The sequence below is a fragment of the Periplaneta americana genome, chromosome 1 (genome assembly GCF_040183065.1).
Source record: "Periplaneta americana isolate PAMFEO1 chromosome 1, P.americana_PAMFEO1_priV1, whole genome shotgun sequence".
NCBI lineage: Eukaryota > Metazoa > Arthropoda > Insecta > Blattodea > Blattidae > Periplaneta > Periplaneta americana.
In genome coordinates, this window is record NC_091117.1 from 191,914,219 (window position 1) to 191,936,182 (window position 21,964).

The 21,964-nt window shown below is 34.2% G+C and overlaps 1 protein-coding gene across 3 annotated transcripts in view; it reads right to left on the minus strand.

The window, feature by feature from the left end:
* Dgk (diacyl glycerol kinase 1) overlaps positions 1–21,964 on the minus strand; it is a 587,713-nt gene that overhangs the window by 384,082 nt on the left and 181,667 nt on the right. For all 3 annotated transcript variants that reach the window (XM_069834555.1, XM_069834565.1, XM_069834547.1), the window contains exon 2: positions 3,400–3,515. In XM_069834555.1, the coding sequence (XP_069690656.1) occupies positions 3,400–3,463 (64 nt within the window). In that variant the 5' untranslated portion in view covers positions 3,464–3,515. The remainder of the gene's footprint in view (positions 1–3,399; positions 3,516–21,964) is intronic.

Below are 21,964 nucleotides of genomic sequence, written 5' to 3' on the forward strand. Positions count from 1 at the left end.
AGATCAAATATATACAGACGAGATTTACAATATAGTCTACTAGTACAACACATAGTTATAGTATCAATTTCATGAAGTGTTATTGAATGTCATGAATTCCCCTACAGAATAGAAGACGTGAGAAATTAGGTACTTCTTTAATTTGGCCCTAAATAATCTTATGTTTTGAGTTTCATTTTTTATATCGATAGGGAGGCTATTAAAAATTTTTACTGCCACATTACGCACTCCTTTTCGATGGCACGATAGTCTTGCCGATGGAGTATGAAAGTCATTTTTTGACGTATATTTATGCTATGAACTGTTGAATTAGTTACAAAGTTTTCACGATTATATACGAGGAAGATTATTAATGAAAAGATATACTGACAAGCCATGGGCATTATTTGTAGTTTTTTTTAAATAGTCCTACACGATTCCCTAGATTTGGCACCTACTATTATTCTAATTACTCTTTTTTGTAATAGAAATATACTTTTACTATCTATGGAATTTCCCCAGAATATTATTCCAAAACTCATTACCGAGTGGAAGTATGCAAAGTATATTGTTTTTAAGATATTGATATTTACTTTCTTTTGCATAGATCTAATAGCAAAACAAGCTGAATTTAGTTTGGAGATAATTTCTTTAATATGATTTTTCCAATTTAACACATTATCGATTTTTAAGCCAAGAAATTTGGTTGTTGTTATTTCTAATAGGGATCTATTGTTAATTATTGCGCTAGAAATTTGCGAGGTTGAATTTGGACAGGATTTAAATTGAATTATGTTAGTTTTGTTACAATTTAATACCAATTTATTGACTGAGAGAGAAGAGAATTTCCTCTGTTGAGGATTGGAATGGATTGGAGTTATTGGCTGTAATTACTATACTTGTGCCATCTGCAAATAATATGGGCTGACCTACATCTTTTATTAGGGGGGCAAGATCATTTATAAACACTAGAAAAAGTAGGGGACCTAATATTGATCCTTGAGGAATTCCAATTATTATTTTTTACCATCAACGTGTCTCGTCCCACAATCATTTTCCAGGAATATCTTTTCTTGAATCTGCGGTGTGCCACATAACTCTACCACCACTGCTTTTAGATTGTAGCACTTTTCTTATTTTGCGTGCGTTGTCAGTATGGCTGTTTTTTTTTCAATTTACATTTCTCTATTTCTTCCTTTATCTCAGTTAATTCTTCTAGCATGTTGATTTTGCTTCACATTACTTCTTCCCTCATTCATTCCCCTCTTTCTCATTATCCTTTTCTTTCTTTCATACAGTCAATTTCATTCTTTCCCAGCTTCCTTTCTATTATTCTTTCCTCTTTCCCTCACTCATATATTCCCTCATCATATTCTTTCCCTCTTTCTCTGCAGTTCTTTCTTTCATTCCCCCTCTTTCTTTTCACTTACATTACTCCATCTTTGCTTTATCCTTTCATATTTTATATCGTTCCCTATTTCCTGTAATTTACACTTTAAACCGAGACAATGGAACAGTTTTCTTACTCATTGCGAATGTGATTATAAGAAAAATATGTCGATATATTATTTTCTTCAAAACATTACAGTGAAAATGATATCACTACATGACACTTTAGTAGATTAATCTTAACGCGGTGTGCCAGAGACCACATGAAACTGGTACTGCTTCTGACTACATTTTGTGACTAGCATATATCCCGACATTCCCCACTTTCCTCAACAACATCCAACCGGGTGGCTCTATCAAAGGATAAGCCAGACCAAATTATCCTAGTCGGTGACTCAATGAGGAGGTAAGCTAGAGCAAGTAATCCAAGTGGGTGACTTAATGAGAGGGTAAAACAGACTAAGTCATCCAAGTGGGTGGCTATAGGAGAGCATAAACTAGACCAAATCAACCAAGTGGGTGGCTCAATGAGAGCATAAAATAGACCAAATCATCCAAGTGGGTGACTTAATTAGAGGGCAAGTTAGACTAAGTCATCCAAGTGGGTGGCTATAGGAGAGCATAAACTAGACCAAATCATCCAAGTGGGTGGCTCAATGAGAGCATGAAATAGACCAAATCATCCAAGTAGGTGACTTAATTAGAGGGCAAGTTAGACTAAGTCATCCAAATGGGTAGCTTTATGAGAGCATATACTAGACCCAATCATCCAAGTGGGTGGCTTAATGAGAGGGAAAGATAGACTAAGTCATCCAAATGGGTAGCTCTATGAGAGCATAAATTAGACCCAATCATCCAAGTGGGTGACTTAATGAGAGGGCAAGTTAGGCTAAGCCATCCAAATGGTTAGCTCTACGAGAACATAAACTAGACCAAATCATCTAAGTGGGTGACTTAATGAGAGGGCAAGTTAGGCTAAGTCATCCAAATGGTTAGCTCTATGAGAACATAAACTAGACCAAATCATCTAAGTGGGTGACTTAATGAGAGGGCAAGTTAGGCTAAGTCATCCAAATGGTTAGCTCTACGAGAACATAAACTAGACCAAATCATCTAAGTGGGTTACTTAATGAGAGGGCAAGTTAGGCTAAGTCATCCAAATGGTTAGCTCTACGAGAACATAAACTAGACCAAATCATCTAAGTGGGTGACTTAATGAGAGGGCAAGTTAGGCTAAGTCATCCAAATGGTTAGCTCTACGAGAACATAAACTAGACCAAATCATCCAAGTGAGTGACTTAATGAGAGGGCAAGATAGACTAAGTCATGCAAATGGGTAGCTCTATGAGAGCATAAACTAGACCAAATCATCCAAGTGGGTGACTTAATGAGAGGGCAAGTTAGGCTAAGTCATCTAAATGTTTAGCTCTACGAGAACATAAACGAGACCAAATCATCCAAGTGAGTGACTTAATGAGAGGGCAAGATAGACTAAGTCATGCAAATGGGTAGCTCTATGAGAGCATAAACTGGACCAAATCAACCAAATGGCTGGTTCAATGAGAGGCTAAGCTAGACCAAATTGAAATTAGAAATTTCAACTTCTATAAACACTCAGCTGTCGTTTTATCTTTTGCTTTGTTTGCACGGTGCCAATTTGTATAACTTCTTCCTTAGAACTTGCAGCGTAAAGAGCTGAAACATGAGTCGAGATCGGAGGAATTGCAACCCAGTTTTTTGTAAACGTTTTCAGACGGAAAACGCGAATGTCGTAGTCTATTCAATAATGAATGTTCTATCATTGCGTTATCAATTTAGAGGAGGACAATGCTGTTTCTAATTAACAAACAATAAATTTAATCTTTATAAACTAAACTGGAATGTTAACTGCGATCTATCTTCCTGACTTCAATGAGAATTTAAGGTTAAAAATTTAACTGTAGAAGATTAATGTTCATATAATATTTTATATTTTTAGCTGAGAAAACGAATGCAGTAATTTTTATTCTGTGGAGTGTTTCTGGTACTCACAGGCCGCGAAATCTTGCAGCTGCTGGAATTCCCCCGGTGAGAGTTTATCCCAGTGTAGCGTCATAGTACTGGTGACGTCACACCGCGTCACGACCGCCGCTCAGAGACGCCATCACCTGAAAATTTAAATAAGCAACACTGTGATCCATACAACGTATAGGCGTACGACTTAAAAGCCTCACAGCAGTTGAAGAAACAGATATTTTCAAGAAAAGGGGAGAAGTACATCAGTACAGAAAAGCAAAACGTCGGCGCAATAAATCAAATAAATAACACTCAAATTGAAAATAAGTGTTACCAGGTTTGTTTGTTACAGACTTGGAGCTGATATAAGCACTTAATCTCAGCTCCAACTTCCCTTGCAAGGATGCGTTTTCCAGTACATTTTAAATGTTTTTTCCTACCCTTTTCCCGACTCATTCATTCATTACATGTTTTTGTTTATTACTGTAAAAATAAGTGCAAAACTAAAGGTCTATGTTTTCTTATTACTTTTCAAAATGTTGTATTACCACTATACATTCTTGAGTAATCAAGAGTTGCGGTGTGTCGTGGCTAGATCTTTCAATTAAATATTCCCATTGCGTCTATAGTAAAGGCAGAAGAAATAGGCGGGTTTTTGATCTTGTGCGGAAACTACTCACTCCACACTTTCTCTAGCGGTTCATGACCTGAACAAAGTGACCTTTCTGTCGCTGCGTTCGAATGCTAGTTGTGGACAAGTCTTCGTCTGTGATCTTACTCTGTTACAGCTTGTTCTAAAAAAATATATATTTTTAGTAGGTTATTTTACGACGCTTTATCAACATCTTAGGTTATTTAGCGTCTAAATGAGATGAAGGTGATAATGCCGGTGAAATGAATCCGGTGTCCAACACCGAAAGTTATCCGGCATTTGCTCATATTGGGTTCAGGGAAAACCCCAGAGAAAACCTCAACAAGGTAACTTACCCCGACCGGGAATCGAACCCGGGCCACCTGGTTTCGCGGCCAGACACGCTAACCGTTACTTCACAGGTGTGGACGAAAAAATATATCACAATAACATAATAAACAGTATTTTTAAATACTTGTCATCCAAGTAATTGATATCATCTCTCAGTCGAGCCCTGATATCAGAAGTCATACTAAAGGCGTTATTTATCAAGTTTACTGTTTCTTGAAAGAACTTAAAGTTTGTAACGACATTAAAAGTGTCCTGTCATCAACGCAGACAGCCACTGCCAAGGCGTGTAGTGTTTCTCTACATCGGTTAAGACAACCTGTGCAGAACGATTTTTTAGTCATAAATTGTGTTATTTGTTTTGTTAAGCTACGCCATTCTTAAGTATGCTCCTAATACATAAGTATTTCTTTATTACAAAATTCTTTCATGTTACAATAACGTGTACATTTTCTATGCGCAATAAAAATATATATATTTTTTTCACTTTAATTTTCAATTTCCTCATGACTCACAAAGTTGATAACTGTATAAACATTATTTAGTAGTTACTATTTCAATACAATATTCTGAAAACACATCAAAACAAAATACTAATTCTGTGTAATGCTAAATATTTGATTTCTCGTATTAGGTTTACATTACCGTACATTATAATAATTATTACATTTGTGAAATGGATAACTTGCGAAATATTATAAATGATAACATCATCTAAAGTCTGATTAGTGTAATATGTTACTATTCAGCGATGTATGCAATGGAGGGAGGAAAGAAAACTGGCCACCATAACCCATTATCTCCTGGCTTAGTTACCTCATTAGTGATGCCTTATTGTTGTCACTTATGAGGTTCAGACCTGTGTTCGGATAGTTGACTAAACAAAACAACAATGTTCAGTAAATCAAATATTTGTAATTACTAGAAATCATGTTACTCGCGTTACGGAATGCGCGCTGGTTCGAGTCCTCATGGGGGAAGAAATTTTCTCATGAAATTTCGGCCAGTGTATGGGACCGGAGTCCGCACAGCATCGTGATGCACTTGGGGAGCTACGATAGGTAGCGAAATCCGGTTATGCAAACCAGATATAACGGCTGGGGGGCTCATCGTGCTAACCACACGATACCTCCATTATGGTTGGATGATCTCCACCTCTGCTTCGGCATGTGGCCGTGAGGCCAGCAGCCGGCTGGTCGGTCTTGGTCCTTCGTGGGTTGTAGCGCCATGAATTATTAGAAACCACGTTATTATTTTATTTGTTATTTTAAGTTTTTCTATAGTGCAAAACATGTGAATGGAGGAGTAAGTTATTTGGGACAGGACCATGCACCAAGCAGGTTCTGAAGTGTATAGCAGCCGGGGCAGTGAATGAGTTCGCCTTACACGTCTATTTCTTTTGGCCCTAGCATAACGTCAATAAATACTAAAAGGGAAAATCGTTAACAAAAGCAAGGAAATCAAAGATAGAGTAGCATGCAAAAACAGAAGTATAAGTAGACTATGGAAGAATGAAACAAAACATGTTTATCAAAATAATGCTGCTACAGATTGAATTCGTTTGCAGATTGAACGTTGACTTTCCATAATTTTAGTACGGCGGTGCAACCTTTTTTTCAATAGCCTACATCAATAAAAGCAACTTTATGAGGAAGGATAACAATTAGTTTTTTTCTGATACATAACTACTAATGTTTTGAAAATGAAATTACGTTGTTTAAAATGTCAAAAGTTGGCATTGTTTCTTCAAACAAGAGGCCTTGCAAATTGTTTGCATTCTCTACTTTATTAGACCCTGATTCTCAATTGACTTGTTACGGAAGGCTGATTGGATGTGGAACGGCAAAAAGGGAGTTACAAAATTTAAAGCATAGACAGAGAGACCAATTGCGAGTTGAAAACGGTTCCCTGTCAATAGTGCTACAGCCTCAGTGAAGTTGTAGGTTAAAGTTTGCAATCACTGACCCGGAGAAAGGAGATGGAACAGTTATTCTCATGCCAGATTAATAAAGAACGTTTCAATTGTATTTTCAACGGAAAATGTAATGAAACGGTTAAATGAAGCAGTAAATCACTAAAATACATTAGTAAAAAATTTTATACAGGGTGTAAGGGGTATAAGTGCCGTCCTTTTCACAGTATTCGGGGATGGTCTACAGGATCAAAAAATGTTCATACAACATAGGATCAAAACTTTATAGTTTTCCCAGAAAAAAAATTATTTCCTTATTTCATTTGCTTATATCATCAGTAAAATTACGAAAACAATTACATCAGTAAATATATATATATATATATATATATTTTATTTTTCCTTTTTTTCCCTCTTTTTTATTATTTTGAAATATCACTTAATCATTTGTATTCGTATGCTATATAGTATGATTTTGCTTTTCAACTTTTTTTGTCTTGTAATCCACATTATATTTTCCTCCTATATTAACATACTAGGCCTATATCTCAAGTGAATTAATCTTCGAATTTATCTCGAGCAGTTTATGTCTTATAAATTGTATAGGCCTACATATAGTCTTACTATGATTTCACTTTTCGATAAGCACTCTTCCAGGAAACATCAGGCACGGTTTGGGGGTTGTAAACCAAAACGAAAGCTAATGCATTTTATGAGTTTATGACCTATTGCCGGTTTCTCATGGTTGTTGGCATGTTCTTTTGTACTTCTAATAAATAAACAGATATTGATCTCTTGTTTTCAATAAATTTCATAACAGTTCAAAATGAAGTCTACGCAATGAACAAACAAGTGTGTGGTTTTCAGTATTTAAAAGAAAAGTTTACCAATTTGAGTGAAGGCAAATTAAAAGATGGCATTTTAATCGGTCCACAAATTCACAAAGTTTTGGCTGACTCTTTGTTTCAGAAACAACTTTCCGTTACAGAAAAAATGGCATAACGCGCTTTCAAAGATGTTTGCTCAAATTTCCTTGGAAATTCTAGGGCAGACAACTACATCGAATTTGTGGAAACCATGTTAAGTGCATATGAGAAAATGGGGTGTAATATGTCTCTCAAAAGTACACTTTTTAAATTCTCATTTGGATTTTTTTTCCTTCTAACCTTGGAGCGGTAGGCGACGAGCATGGGGAAAGATTTCATCAAGAAATATCTGAAATACAAGGCGATATAAAGGAAGATCATCCAGCATGCTTGCAGACTATTGTTGGTTCCTTCTTAAATACAGTCCCGGGTCTAGTTATAAACAAAAGTTATCCAGAAAATTATTTTAATTGTTAAGTTCAAATTCCGAGATTTTTCTCATTATACACATGAAATATTTTTTGTGCTCGACCACGCCGAAATGTAATAATTATACACCTGGTAGCAGTCCTTTAAAGTACACCTATTCATTAAAGTTCAGGTTTTCGATTATTCTCGGATATGCAATCGAAAGACAACTAGCAAAACGTCACGCAGGCTGGAAATCCAATACTGTCGCAGAAGGTTATGTTCTGTTACTATAATAATTAGCGTTAATTGTAAATAGTATTCAAATAAATTCAATTTGTCATCTCGTTTTCCAATGTCGAATTAAATTTCAAGGTTATATCAAGTTTAACGTTTATCTTACTCTCTAGATTATATCAAGGTCTCGACATTCGTTGCCCGGAAAAAATCAATACTTTCGCGTCTGCGCACATCTCACAATTTACGAGATTGCTCAAGGTCAGTTCGCTCCCCAGTCACATAAGAATAACATGAATACTTATGAATAATTTCAAGTTAGAAATATGGTCGAGCATAAAAAGTCGTATGAAACTTGCCTATAATGGTAATTAAACGCTCGTATGAAAATTATGAAACTCGCTTGCGCTCGTTTGATAAACATACTCGCGTCTTAATTACTACCATTATAGGCTCGTTGCATAATGTACTATTAATTACGTACAAATTTCGAGATTTTTCTCATTATGCACATGAAATATTTTAGTGTTGTTATGTTTTTTGTATTTTAAACTACGTAACATCATTTTTTTGTATCCAGTACACATTTTAAAAGTATTTTGTGGCATTTTCAATCCCTAATCTATTGTAATTATCAGTAGCATTGGAAAATAAAAAATAATATATTTTTTTTCATAAAAAATTCAATTCACTTTCTCCGGAGAATGGTACGTATTGGGGCAATTTGGATTTTAAATTCAGATTTAGGGTACACATATTAGTAATATTCATCTATTTTTATTTCTGAGCAAGACAAAAAGTAAACATTTATTGTTCAGTTTCTTGTTTTCGCTGTGTTGACTATAACTAAAAATACATAAAATGTCGGTACCTTGATCTTCATTAATAATGCTGTGTCCGGTATACTTAAAATTGAAAGAAATTAAAAGTAAAAGCGGAATAGGGTGCGAGACAGACGGGGTGGTCAGGAAACCTCCCTCGCCGGCGGTCAATTTTCTGTTCACTGACTTTATTATGCGAGCTTACAATATTGCCGACACTCTTTCCACCTATTTACGTCATGTATCTGCTCACGTACGAGGAAGACCGGCGCTGTGGTTGTGGGTAATCAAGTGTAGTAGCCAGTCAGCACAAGGCGTTGAGCATCGGCGTGACTTGCGCTATATAGGTATGCATTGTAACAGCTCATCTTTCTGCTTGTTATTTTTACGAGCGCTTTTATCATTTATTGTAAGAAAACATCTCATCATTTATCCGACAATTTCAAATGTAGTCCGATGCCATTCTCACTTACATTGTTTTATTGTTCTCCGTTATAACTGATGGCAATGCGCCAAGACGGCTGCATGGTAATAGAGTCCCTCTGCTAATGAAAGTCAAATGTTGATTTATAATCTTCATAAGTCAGACACTGTATTATTTTTATGCGTTTTTGTTTTCTTGATTTAATTTTGTAATTAATTTTATCTGCTTTTGTTACGTAATGTCAAAGTTAATGATATTCATAAAAAATCGTACAGAGACGCCTTACCACAGTAGTGTGCGCACTAATTCATTCATTCATTCATTCATTCATTCATTCATTCATTTACTTTATTCCATACATCTTACATGAGCAATGAAGCTTTAAGATATGGAACAAGTCAAAATTTTACAATATTACAATTACAATTTTTACAGTTTTACAATTTAGTAATTTTCTACAATTTTTACAATTTTGTACAATTTTTTACAATATTTTGGCGAGATGTAGTGAGATGATGTGAGGTCCGAGGATTCGCCAAAAGATTACCCGGCATTTGCCTTTTGGTTGGGGAAAACCTCGGAAAAACCCAACCAGGTAATCAAATCAAAGGAGGGTAATCTGTATATATATGATCTAGTACTTTACACTAGACAAAATATCGACAATTACTCATTAGTGGCCAATATACATGATCATGAAATTAGAAATACTCAACAAATTAATATTCCATATTGTAGATTATACAAGAGCAACACAAACTTTTTAATTATGGGGATGAAATTATATAATAAGCTCCCAAGTCAATATTATAAATTACCAATCAATAGTTTCAAAACTAGATTTTACAATTGGTTATTAAATAATCCCTTTTATTCTGTTGCTGAGTTTTTTAACACAAATTTGTATGACATTGTATTTTAATAAATAAGTTTTAATTTCAATTTAGTTCGTTTTCTTCAATTTAAAAGTTTAAAATTATTTCATGTTTTCATTGTATTACTTAAATTTTACTGTTTCTGTTATTAGTGTTTTTGTAAATGTATTTATATGTCTTTTTTCAATGTATTCTGACGAAGCCTAAAACTCTATGTCTAATGGCCAAATAAATTGAATTGAATTGAATTGAATTGAATTAATCAAATCAAAGGGGTTGATGCTGAGGACTCGCCATAGACCATCCGGCTTCAATAAGTAAAGCACACGTTAAACTAGATGAGAAGTGATTTACTTATTGCACACATTAACTACACACTTTTTGCAGCATCGTGGCCTTACAGAAAAAAATTTGGGAAGTCCATTGCTTTCTTATCTATAGTTACCAAATTTGTTCCAATAAGCGCACGATGTCAAAGTGGGCAGATGTCGAAGCCATACACTTAAAGCTCTGTTCGAAATTTAAAATATTTTTATTTAGATTCATCCAAAAATTATGACAAAATAAAAAAAAAATATTTTTTATTGTTTCTTTAACTTGAAAATTCCAATTTAGATTATTATCGAAAAAGAAACCAAGATTTTTTACGACAGATGGATAAGGGATTAGTGTCTTCTTAAGTGTAACAACTGGAAGATTACTGTTATTAAAAGACTTCACTAAACGTTTATGTCCAATAATTATAGCTTGAGTCTTACTTAGATTTAGTGCGATTTCGAAATTAGCCACCCGCGTGGAAACATGGCTAAGTCACAATTCAACTTATCAATTGATTCAGTCATCGTATTGGGATGGAATGTATGTAAAGTTATAGGTCGTCGGCATAGAGGTGATATCGGCAATACTGTAAGTTTTTTGATACGTTAATAATGTAGATAGAGAAGAGTATGGTCCTAATACGGAGCCCTGCGACACTCCCGCCTTTGTGCATCGCCATGTGAAGAACTGATTAACAAGTGAAACACACTGTTGGCGGTCACGTAGGTAGGAGTCCATCCAGCTCAAGTTATTGTGTGACAGGTGCAAAGTCTTCATCTTTGCAAGAAGCAGGTCGTGTGTGCTATACAAAATTTGAAAATTCGTTCTCTTTTTAAACTAATTTTAAATTATACGTGTTATTTGGATAACGGCTCCAAGGTAATTAATTACCAACGAAAAAGTTAATTGGTGGTTTTATTACGCCTAATAAAAATGACAAATGAAACTGTTCTTAGTATTGAGCAATACCTATTTCCTGAGAGAAATTAATCGCTATAGGTATAAGAAATTGCTGATACTTTCCGTTGTTGTAAATTTAGCCTAATTTCTTAGCGTCTCCGGCCAGATGACGAGGGAAAAAACATTTTCAGAAATAATCCCCGTCTTCGTCCCTCGTTTCTTAAAAAATTATCGTCGTTGTTTTTAAACTTCTGGTTTACACGCATTTGAGTTTCCATGGGAACTTGTGTTGAAATGACAAGGAATGGATGTATTTAGAGAGACATAATAAACTTCAACATATATATTACTTTTGTATACGTATTTTCATAAGTAGAAAAACAATATTCCAATTGATTACAATATCTAGTAGCTGTTTTATGTGAATTGTTCTATTTTAATTACAATAAATTTATCACTGAAATAATAAGTCTATTTCTTAACATTTTCCAATATAGGCTAAATCCTTGATATGCAATACAGCAAATAAATAAATATTATTCATTTATTTATGTATTTATGTATGTATGTATGTATGTATATATGTATGTATATATGTATTCATGTATTCATCTATCTATCTGTCTGCCTGCCTGCCTGCCTGCCTGCCTGCCTGCCTGCCTGCCTGCCTGCCTGCCTGCCTGCCTACCTGCCTACCTGCCTACCTACCTACCTACCTACCTACCTACCTACCTACCTACCTACCTACCTACCTACCTATCTATCTATCTATCTATCTATCTATCTATCTATCTATCTATCTATCTATCTATCTATCTATCTATCTATCTATCTATCTATCTATCTATCTATCTATCTGTCTCTCTGTCTGTCTGTCTGTCTGTCTATTTATTTATTTATACAAGGAAAAGGAAACACTCTTATTAAAAACTGAAACAAAATAGAAAAAAAGAGAAAGAAAAAAAAAGAGTAATTGAAAATAAGGTATGAAAGACGTAGCTTCAAATTAACTAACAATATTCTGTAAAATATGATAGCAAATAATAATTCTGTATTTAGAGAAATTCATATTGAAAACATCAACATTCGGATGGGTATGTAATTAATTGTATAATTGTAACATTTGGAAAACTGGGGAATTTTTGTGGGATTCAGTATTTGCCCTTGGTATGAAAAATAAATTTCGAAAGTTTGTATTAAGCTTAGATGCATATGTTATATAATACAATTATTCAACACAGTCCAACTTACTGTTAATAATTTTACAAAGGAAGTTTAAAGATTGACAATTTTGTCTAATTTGCAAACTAGTAAAATGGAAATATTGAAGCATTGTAGCATAACTCTCATAAGTAGGGTAATTATTATAAAGTCTATAATATAATCATTTTAGAAATTTATTTTGAATTTTTTCTAGTAACAATATATTTGTTAGTAAATGGGATTTGAGTACATATAAAATTATTAATTGATTGATTTATATATATATATATATATATATATATATATATATATATATATATTGGATGTCAGTTCGGGAACACAACTTTAAACAAAGATATCGACCCCAGGGATTCTGACGCTGACATAAAAGATGAGACGTGAATATAGCGGCTTGATCCAGAAAACAAACATCAGTCACTCGTCCTGGCCTTCCGTGTTTACAGTGTGCCTGTGCTTAGGGAGTAAAAAGTGTTGCGAAGAAAATGGTGGCGATATTCTTCAGTATAAATGGCCAACATCGACTGCGTTGTGATATGCCATCGGTTAACTTCGGAAAAGTTTTCAAACCGCATTCAAGGAGACTAAGGACCGACCTTAGGAGCATCTGCTGTTCCGTTAAAGTTCTTCTCACACAGGCAATAAACTTTCTGGTAGGCTTTCTGATTCAAATGTTCGTCCAGCCTTGAGCACTGATCTGATTTCTTATGACTTTTTTCTCTTACAAGTGATGAGGAATAAATTTTATAGACTGGGATTTTCCAGCCAATGCCACACTTTCACTGCATATCAAGATCAACTTAAAGTTTTGGAGGAAAGGAACATGCAGGAGATTTCAGAACATATTGCAAAGAATAGGTCGGTGAATACATTGTAAGAAAGAGTACTTAGTAAACATTGAAGTGAAATACGATATTATTATTATTATTATTATTATTATTATTATTATTATTATACTTACTTAAAAATGGATTTTAAGGAACCTGCAGGTTCACTGCCGCCCTAACATAAGCCCGCCATCGGTCCCTATCATATTTAATTTTAATCCACTCTCTATCATCATATCCCATCTCCCTCAAATATATTTTAATATTATCCTCCCATCTATGTCTCGGCCTCCCCAAAGGTATTTTTTCCTCTGGTCTCCCAACTAACATTCTACACGCATTTCTGGATTCGCTCATACGTGCTACGTGCCCTGCCTATCTCAAACGTCTGGATTTAATGTTCCTAATTATGTCAGGTGAAGAATATAATGTGCGCAGTTCTGCGTTGTGTTATTTTCTCCATTCTCCTGTAACTTCATCCCTCTTAGTCCCAAATATTCAAATATTTTCCTAAGAACCTTATTTTCAAATACCCTTAATCTCTGTTCCTCTCTCAAAGTGAGAGTCCAAGTTTCACAACAATACAGAACAACCGGTAATATAACTGTTTTATAAATTCTAACTTTCAGATTTTTTGATAACAGACTAAGATGACAAAAGGTTCTCAACCGAATAATAACAGACATTTTCCATATTTACTCTGCATTTAATTTATTATTATTATTATTATTATTATTATTATTATTATTATTATTATTATTATTATTATATTAATATTCCCAGAAATTTTCTACTGGTTCCCGTAAAAATTTCTATGCTATATATAGATCAAGATTCTGTGTAAAACTCTATGTTCCCCACTGTCTTTCCCTCCTCTTTCATATATTGCATTTCTCCACTCCAGTCTACCTCGCGTCTCGTTTTCAAAATTTATCTACCCACCATAATCTAGACACACGATCACAACACTCCTCAATATTATCCAATCCCTCCTATCGAATATCCTCATACTCATCTTCTTTCACTGTGGCTGTTCCTTAACTTTGGAATTTCCTACCGAGTAATGTCAGAGACTGTCAATCACCAAACCAATTTAAAAATAGACTAAGGAAATATTTTTCAAACAATTATCGTTAACGACAATAGCTGTTTCAAGCTTCTCAATGTATAATGGTTATTATTACAGGATAAATATTTAAATTATCTCATTATTGTTACCATTATCATTGTTATTATTATTATCATTATTATTATTATTATTATTATTATTATTATTACTACTACTACTACTACTATTACTATGTTTTATCAAATCGGCGAAAGATACCTAGAGAAGAATAAAAAAGTGTATGTAGTATCTGTGGACTTAGAAAAGGCTTTTGACAGATTGGAATGAAATAAACTGATGGGGATCTTAAACAAAATTGGTGTGGATTGGAAGAGAGAAGACTGTTCAGTAATCTTTATATGAAACAAGGAGTCAAAGTCAGGGTAGCAGAAGAAATGTCAGGAGGAAGTGAAATTGGAAGAGGAGTACGTCAAGAATGTCCTTTTCACCTACACTGTTCAACAGCTACTTGGAGGATTTATTAAAGAATAAATTGTTTTCAAAACATGGGAGGAGTGATAGTAGGAGGAGGAGAATAAAGTGCATAAGATTTGCTGATGATATGGCGATATTAGCAGAAGACGAAATGATACTAAAGAATATGCTACTGGAGCTAAATGACAGTTGCGAGCAGTATGGGATGAAGATAAATCCAAATAAGACGAAGAGCATGTTCATAGGAAGAAAAATACAGAAGATAAACTTGCGAATTCTAAATGAGGCAGTAGAGCAATACTTGAGGCGTACTACAAGCAGTAACGTTAGCTGCTTCCAGGAAGCCAAAAGGAGTATAGCAATGGCAAAGGAAGCTTTTAATACAAAAAGGATCGGATCATTTTAGTAGTAGTATTAGTAGTATTTATTTATTTAACCTGGTAGAGATAAGGCCGTCAGGCCTTCTCTGTCCCTCTACCAGGGGATTACAACTATAACATGAACAATAAGATTACAATTAATATTAAATTTACAGTTACAATTACAATAAAAATTAAAGTACGACAAGAATACCTGATTAATGAAAACTAGACATTTTATCATAGAAGTTAAGAACAAAGAATATTTTTGTATTTACTAAATTACAAATTAAACCTACAATAACAAAATTCTATAGTGATGAAATTACCGGATATTGAAATATTTTGTGATAAATTAAGAGAACTATTTACAAGAAACCATGTCTGAACGAGTCTCAATTACTGACCAAGTGCCTAGTAAGTTTGTGTTTGAATTCAATTTTATTTCGACAGTCCCTGATGCTAGCAGGTAACGAATTCCAGAGTCTTGGCAGGGCTATTGTGAAAGAGGATGAGTATGAGGAGGTGCGATGGGATGGTATTGTTAGTATTGTTTCATGGCGAGAGCGTGTGTTCAGATTGTGGTGGGAAGAAAGGTAAGTGAAGCGAGACGACAGGTACGAAGGAATAGAAGAGTTCAAGATTTCGAAGAGAAGGAGAAGTGAATGTAAATTTATTTTCTTATCTAGTTTAAGGCAACCTATTGCTTCCAGGGATGGGGTAATGTGATCATATTTACGAACATTGCTTACAAAACGTACACACAAATTATGAGCACGTTTTCTGCGGACCTCTGGAAAAAGAACTGAGGAAGAAACTAATGAAGTGCTTTGGAGAGAGTGTGACATTGTATAGGGCAGAAACATGGACGTTACGACGAAGTGAAGAGAAGCGAATAGAAGCATTTGAAATGTGCATATGGAGAAGAATGGAACGTGTGAATTGGACAGACAGAATAACAAATGAAGCTGTGTTGGAAAGAGTGGATGAAGAAAGAATGGTGCTGAAACTGATCAGGAAGAGGAAAAGGAATTGGTTGGTTCACTGGCTGAGAAGAAATTGCCTACTGAAGGATGCAGTGGAAGGAATGGTGAACGGGAGAAGAGTTCGGGGTAGAAAATAGAAAATAGGAAAGACTAGAGAAAGCTGGGTTTGTAGTGAAAGACCTGCCCTTGGACAGAATACTAAATGAATTTATTATTATTATTATTATTATTATTGTTATTATTATTACAAATAAAGGGATTTTATAAAGCTTAAGTCCATGATAGAAATTAAGAATAAAAGTGGAAAAACAATGAAAGTCACAATTCTCATCATTTAATTCAGTATATTATTGCAAACTTTAGTGTTTTTCTTATCAAAAACTGGTAAAGGAGAATTATCACCATGAATACAGTCATACTTTCCTACTTTTCATTATGAACAGCAATAAATTTTACAGTAATACGCTGAAGTAGAAGATGACATCACCCTTAAGAGAATCGTGACTTTCATTGTTTTCTCTTGTACTCTACAAATAAAGATCTCGTGTAAGTTTACCTACGAAGCTGGTGAATAAAATGCGATTAAACTTGGAAGTAGCTACGTGCCACTCTTTCACTTTGAACGTTAGTGCGACCAAAAGAAGCTTATTTTTCCAGCGTCGAGAATCACTTGAATGATCGAGTTAACAATTAGCGATGACGTAATTCTGAAAGTAACGAGTTCAGAACAGCTGCAACAGGTGTTTTCCGGCAGAAATAACTTATATGACTTCTGGAGGAAGTGCAGTGAGGATAAACAATTGTTAGTGAGTTCACGGTGTGATGCGGTAACGTATTACAGAAGGTTCAGGCGTGGTTAGATTGTCGTATATTATTTCTAACGATCCAAAATTGCATTTTACCTATTCCAGAGTTAATAAATCACTTTAATGTTTCTCATTGTCTATCATGAATTGGTTTCTTTACTATATTACTATGGTCTACTGAAGTATATAGGCCTATGGATGTTTCAGTGCAGTAATTCTGCGTTTCCATATGGGCTATTCCATCTCAAATCGACCGAAATATAGAGAAAATTGACCTTGCAATTTTTAAATACAATGAAACTTTTTCTGTCCGTTGACAACTGTGATACAATGCTTTGTGCAAAGTTTGAGCCATCAGAACTTCATAGTGTTTAAATTAAAAATATTTAAATTTATCGTATTTTCATAAAATTAGCAACTTTAAACTGTTGTGGCTCTAAACCCTTTCACCCAATGATCAAAATCATGGTTTATTTTTATGCTGAGAAATTAAAGTTTATATTGACATGTAAACAGTTTTACTTACTTTTTATGGAAATGGATAAATTTAGATTTTTCTTCATTAAGACGCCTTTGCCCACGAAAAAATATTTTCAAAATATATGGTTAGATTCCGCTTTGAAAGTCAAATAAACACATATTTTTTACTGGTGCACCGTTGATAAGAAAGTATTGAAAATATCAAATAAAGAAAATAAATAGTACGCGCGTGAACTAACCAGCTGACTGTGAGGCGGGAGCTAGCCTAGGCAAGCAAGGCCATGAGACAAACACGTGATGTTTCGTCTAGTAGCGCATAGCTGGGCTAACTTTATCACAAGTTTTCATAAACACAGCAGTAAAATGACGCCCAACGCTCGCTTATTTTCAGCTCTCGGCCAGTGCCTGCGGTATTGCGTCGTTCAAGTCTAGGCGTGTGAAAATAATTTATTTAATACCCTTGAAACTTATTGCCGAGCCACTAAGCAAACAATGCAGAATCCCTCTTAATAATGCAAGGTTTTTTCTCAATATTTTTTACATTTTTACAAGTGGGCAAAAATGTCAAAAGTAAGTAAAATCAGATTATCTATCTCTCTATACACAATAAAAATAAGGATTACTTCTTAACATGACCTACCAAATGTCAGCTTCCAAATGAGCTCTCGTTCAATGTTCCGCAGTAATGGTTCCAGAGTTCTGAGCGCTGAAAGAGGCTTGTTTTTATAAAATAAGCTAAATTTGTCGCTCAATAGTACGAAAACCGTTCGAGTTTCGATAGTATATTTTTGAAAATGCACTCTCCTCAGCACCTTGTATAAATAGGGAAAAAATTAGAGTATTAAAAAATGCGAGGTTTTTTACTGATCGATTTCATATGGAATACCGGTGCCGGAGATAATTTTTCTCCGTTCTACTGATTCTTCATCATATGGAAACGCAGAATTAGACCTACTACACTGAAACTCCATACGTACTTCAGTACATCATAGTAATATGATAAAACGTAAGCAATAGAGATGAACAAAACTAACTGCCGCTCTCTCTCGCTGTGTTCGTTGCATTTGTCTTTCGAGTCTCGTCTCGTAACTCTCGTGCGCTTCGAGTCTTGTTCATCATTCTCTAAATAGCATTTGGTCGGCGTGGAATAATTTCGTAACTTTGAATAACATACATTATTGAAATAAATAACATTAGAGATGTTTAATTGAGACAAAAAGACAAAACAAAACATTATTTTAGTTATCAAAATGTTCTGGTTCTATTATATGATATTAGGCCTACCTATGGTTATATAAATAGAAAACAAATTCTCAAATTCATTGGCATTGCTAAGAAACATAAAACATAACGTCAAATAATGCGTTAATATTTTTTTTTTACTTCAGATTGCACACTTGATCTCAAACATACGAAAAGAAAATTCCTAGCCCTTTAATAAGGGCCTAGTAATTAAATAAAGATTGGCGAATGGATTATTATAAATTGAAAGGTAGAGATGATGATTCAAAAAGGCTACTTGATTGCTTACACATATATAACAGTTGCCAAAGTAGATAAAAAAAAATTAGACTGGTATAAACAACTGTGGCGATTCAAGGCTGTTTGACGTTCGAGAGTGGTTCACTCTCGAAGTCCCGTTGTCTTGAAATACTTACAAGCAGTCTTTATGTCAACGACGCAACGTAGACAACATTGTCGTTCGAGTTTTCGGCTTTGCAGGCGCTGTTACGCTTGCTTTCTCGATCGTTATTCAACTCTAGTAAGTAATTACATTGTGATTCAAGACGGCGCCATGTTCCGTCAGACCCCAGCCACTTAGTCACTCGTAATGAGTGCACCTCTGTACTTGTGGTTGGACATTGTGTCTGCTGCCACGTATACAGTGACACGGTACACGAGGGTAGGCCAACAAAGTGGAGCACAGTACGTAGAACTTAAAAATGAGAGGGATTCAATCCAAGCATCGGAACTTGAATCCGGTGAGGCTTAGTGGATAAAGCACCAGCACGTAAAGCTGGAAACCCGGGTTGGAGTCCAGGAGCCAGAGAAAATTTTTCTCCGTTTTATCGATCCATCACCATGCAGTTTCTTTACGCTTATTCGTCCGTTTTACAATTTTAAGACTGTAGAATTATGTGAGATATTTTATTTAGGCCCCTAATATGTGTCGTCAATTTGGTTTGGATCTAGTATTCCATATTGCGGACAGAGGTGTTTAAATGTGAAAATTATACTTTAAATAAATGAGCTGTAACATAACAAGAGAGTGGAATAGGGTTAGCCGGACACGTGCGTAGAGTAATACATTTTCTTTTATGTTTATTTATAAAGCGGGTTTTACGTTGGGTGAACTATAGGCGAAAACTTAATAAAAGAAAAGAGAAAATATTATGGATGAAATAAAGGAATAATAAATAACAGAACAACTGAGGAAAGGAATAGGAAAGAGTAAGGAAGGGAGCAAGAAATAGAAAAGGGAAATGAAGGAAATAATGAACAATAATAAAAAATTAAAAAACGAAGAAATAACGGCATAATAAAATAAAGTTGAGAATAAGATGTAAAAAAAAAGATAAAGAAGAAGAAAAGAAAGGAAATTTAAAAATAAAATGACAAATCAAAGAGAGAAATATTCGACGAAAGAAAGAAAGAAAGAAAGAAAGAAAGAAGGAATAGGAAAGAGTAAGGGAGGGAGCAGGAAGTAGAAAAGAGAAATGAAGGAAATAATGAACAATAGTAAAAAAAATTAAAAAACGAAATAACGGCATAATAAAATAGTCTACAGTTAAGAACAAAATGTAAAAAAAAAATAAAGAAGGAGAAAAGAAAGGAAATTTAAAAATAAAATGACAAATCAAAGAGAGAAATATTCGACGAAGGAATGAAAGAAAGAAAGAAAGAAAGAAAGAAAGAAAGAAGGAAGGAATAGGAAAGAGTAAGGAAGGGAGCAGGAAGTAGAAAAGAGAAATGAAGGAAATAATGAACAATAGTAAAAAAAATTAAAAAACGAAATAACGGTATAATAAAATAGTCTACAGTTAAGAACAAAATGTAAAAAAAAAATAAAGAAGGAGAAAAGAAAGGAAATTTAAAAATAAAATGACAAATCAAAGAGAGAAATATTCGACGAAAGAAGGAAAGAAAGAAAGAAAGAAAGAAAGAAAGAAAGAAAGAAAGAAAGAAAGAAAGAAGGAAAGAAAGAAGGAATAGGAAAGAGTAAGGAAGGGAGCAGGAAGTAGAAAAGAGAAATGAAGGAAATAATGAACACTAGTAAAAAAAATTAAAAAACGAAATAACGGCATAATAAAATAGTCTACAGTTAAGAACAAAATGTAAAAAAAAAAATAAAGAAGGAGAAAAGAAAGGAAATTTAAAAATAAAATGACAAATCAAAGAGAGAAATATTCGACGAAGGAATAAAAGAAAGAAAGAAAGAAAGAAAGAAAGAAAGAAAGAAAGAAAGAAAGAAAGAAAGAATGAAAGAAAGAAGAAAACAAATACGCAAAGGAAGAAAACAAAGATGCAAAGGAAGAAAACATTGGACGAAAGATGTGAGAACAAGAAATCAATAGCAAATTAATTCCGAAAGAATGAAAAAAAAAGAATGTGAGTGGAATTGCAAGGAAGAAATTGCAGAATTTATAAAGTGATGAGAAACAAAAGAAGAATGGAAGGAAGCATAAAATTAAGAAGTAAAGAAATACATTGAGAGTGAAGGAAAAATGATAAAGCAAGAGAACAGACGAGAAGAAACAAAGCAAAGGAAAATAGCAGGGAGGAAGCAAATGAGATAGGAGATACATAAGAAAGGAAAAACTTGATGATGATGGATCGGTTTGTTTACGGCTGTCGCCCTTTGCCGATTCCCACTCTAGAGTAATTCTTTCTTTCCCAATCTCCCTCCTGCAGAACTCTGGATGAAAAGACCTTCTCGACGTCTCGTTTCCAACTATATTCCGGGAGTGTTTTCTTCTTTCCTTGTTCAGGTATCCAACTAAGCCTTCTTTTAGCACAGCCTTCAACCCTGTATTTGGCCATACCATCTCAGTTGCCTTTCCTCAACATGTTCATCAATAATTCGTCAAATAGACACTTCCTACTTTGATATACAAATTCCTAACTTTTTAGATCGAGGAACACCCATAGACCTAATTCCTCTCCAATTATTAATTTCTGAAGCACATAATCATCACTAACAGTTCTTGCATTTCATTACCTACAGATGTTAGGGGCTGCAGGACCTTAAACGCTTTCAAGTTCGAAGTGAAACATTTTATTTTAGAACGCATGGTGTCTCAAGGTATATAGTATTAGAATTCACAATTGTAACTAGTTTATAAAGTAACCATGTAATTTAATTTGTCATCAAGCTTAAGTAGATATTCAAGTTCGATAATTTATTCTCTGACTTATGCATATTATTCTGTTTTGATTTTGTCTTAAGTATACCTATTTCGTATTAACATTATATTATCACATATTTCCTTTTTATCCTCTAGTTGTGTGGAAGAGAAGGTCCCATGGCCTTAACTCTACCAGAAAAAATAAAGCCTTCTTCTTCTTCTCCTTCTTCTTCTTCTTCTTCTTATTATTATTATTATTATTATCATTACTGTATTATTATTATTATTATTAT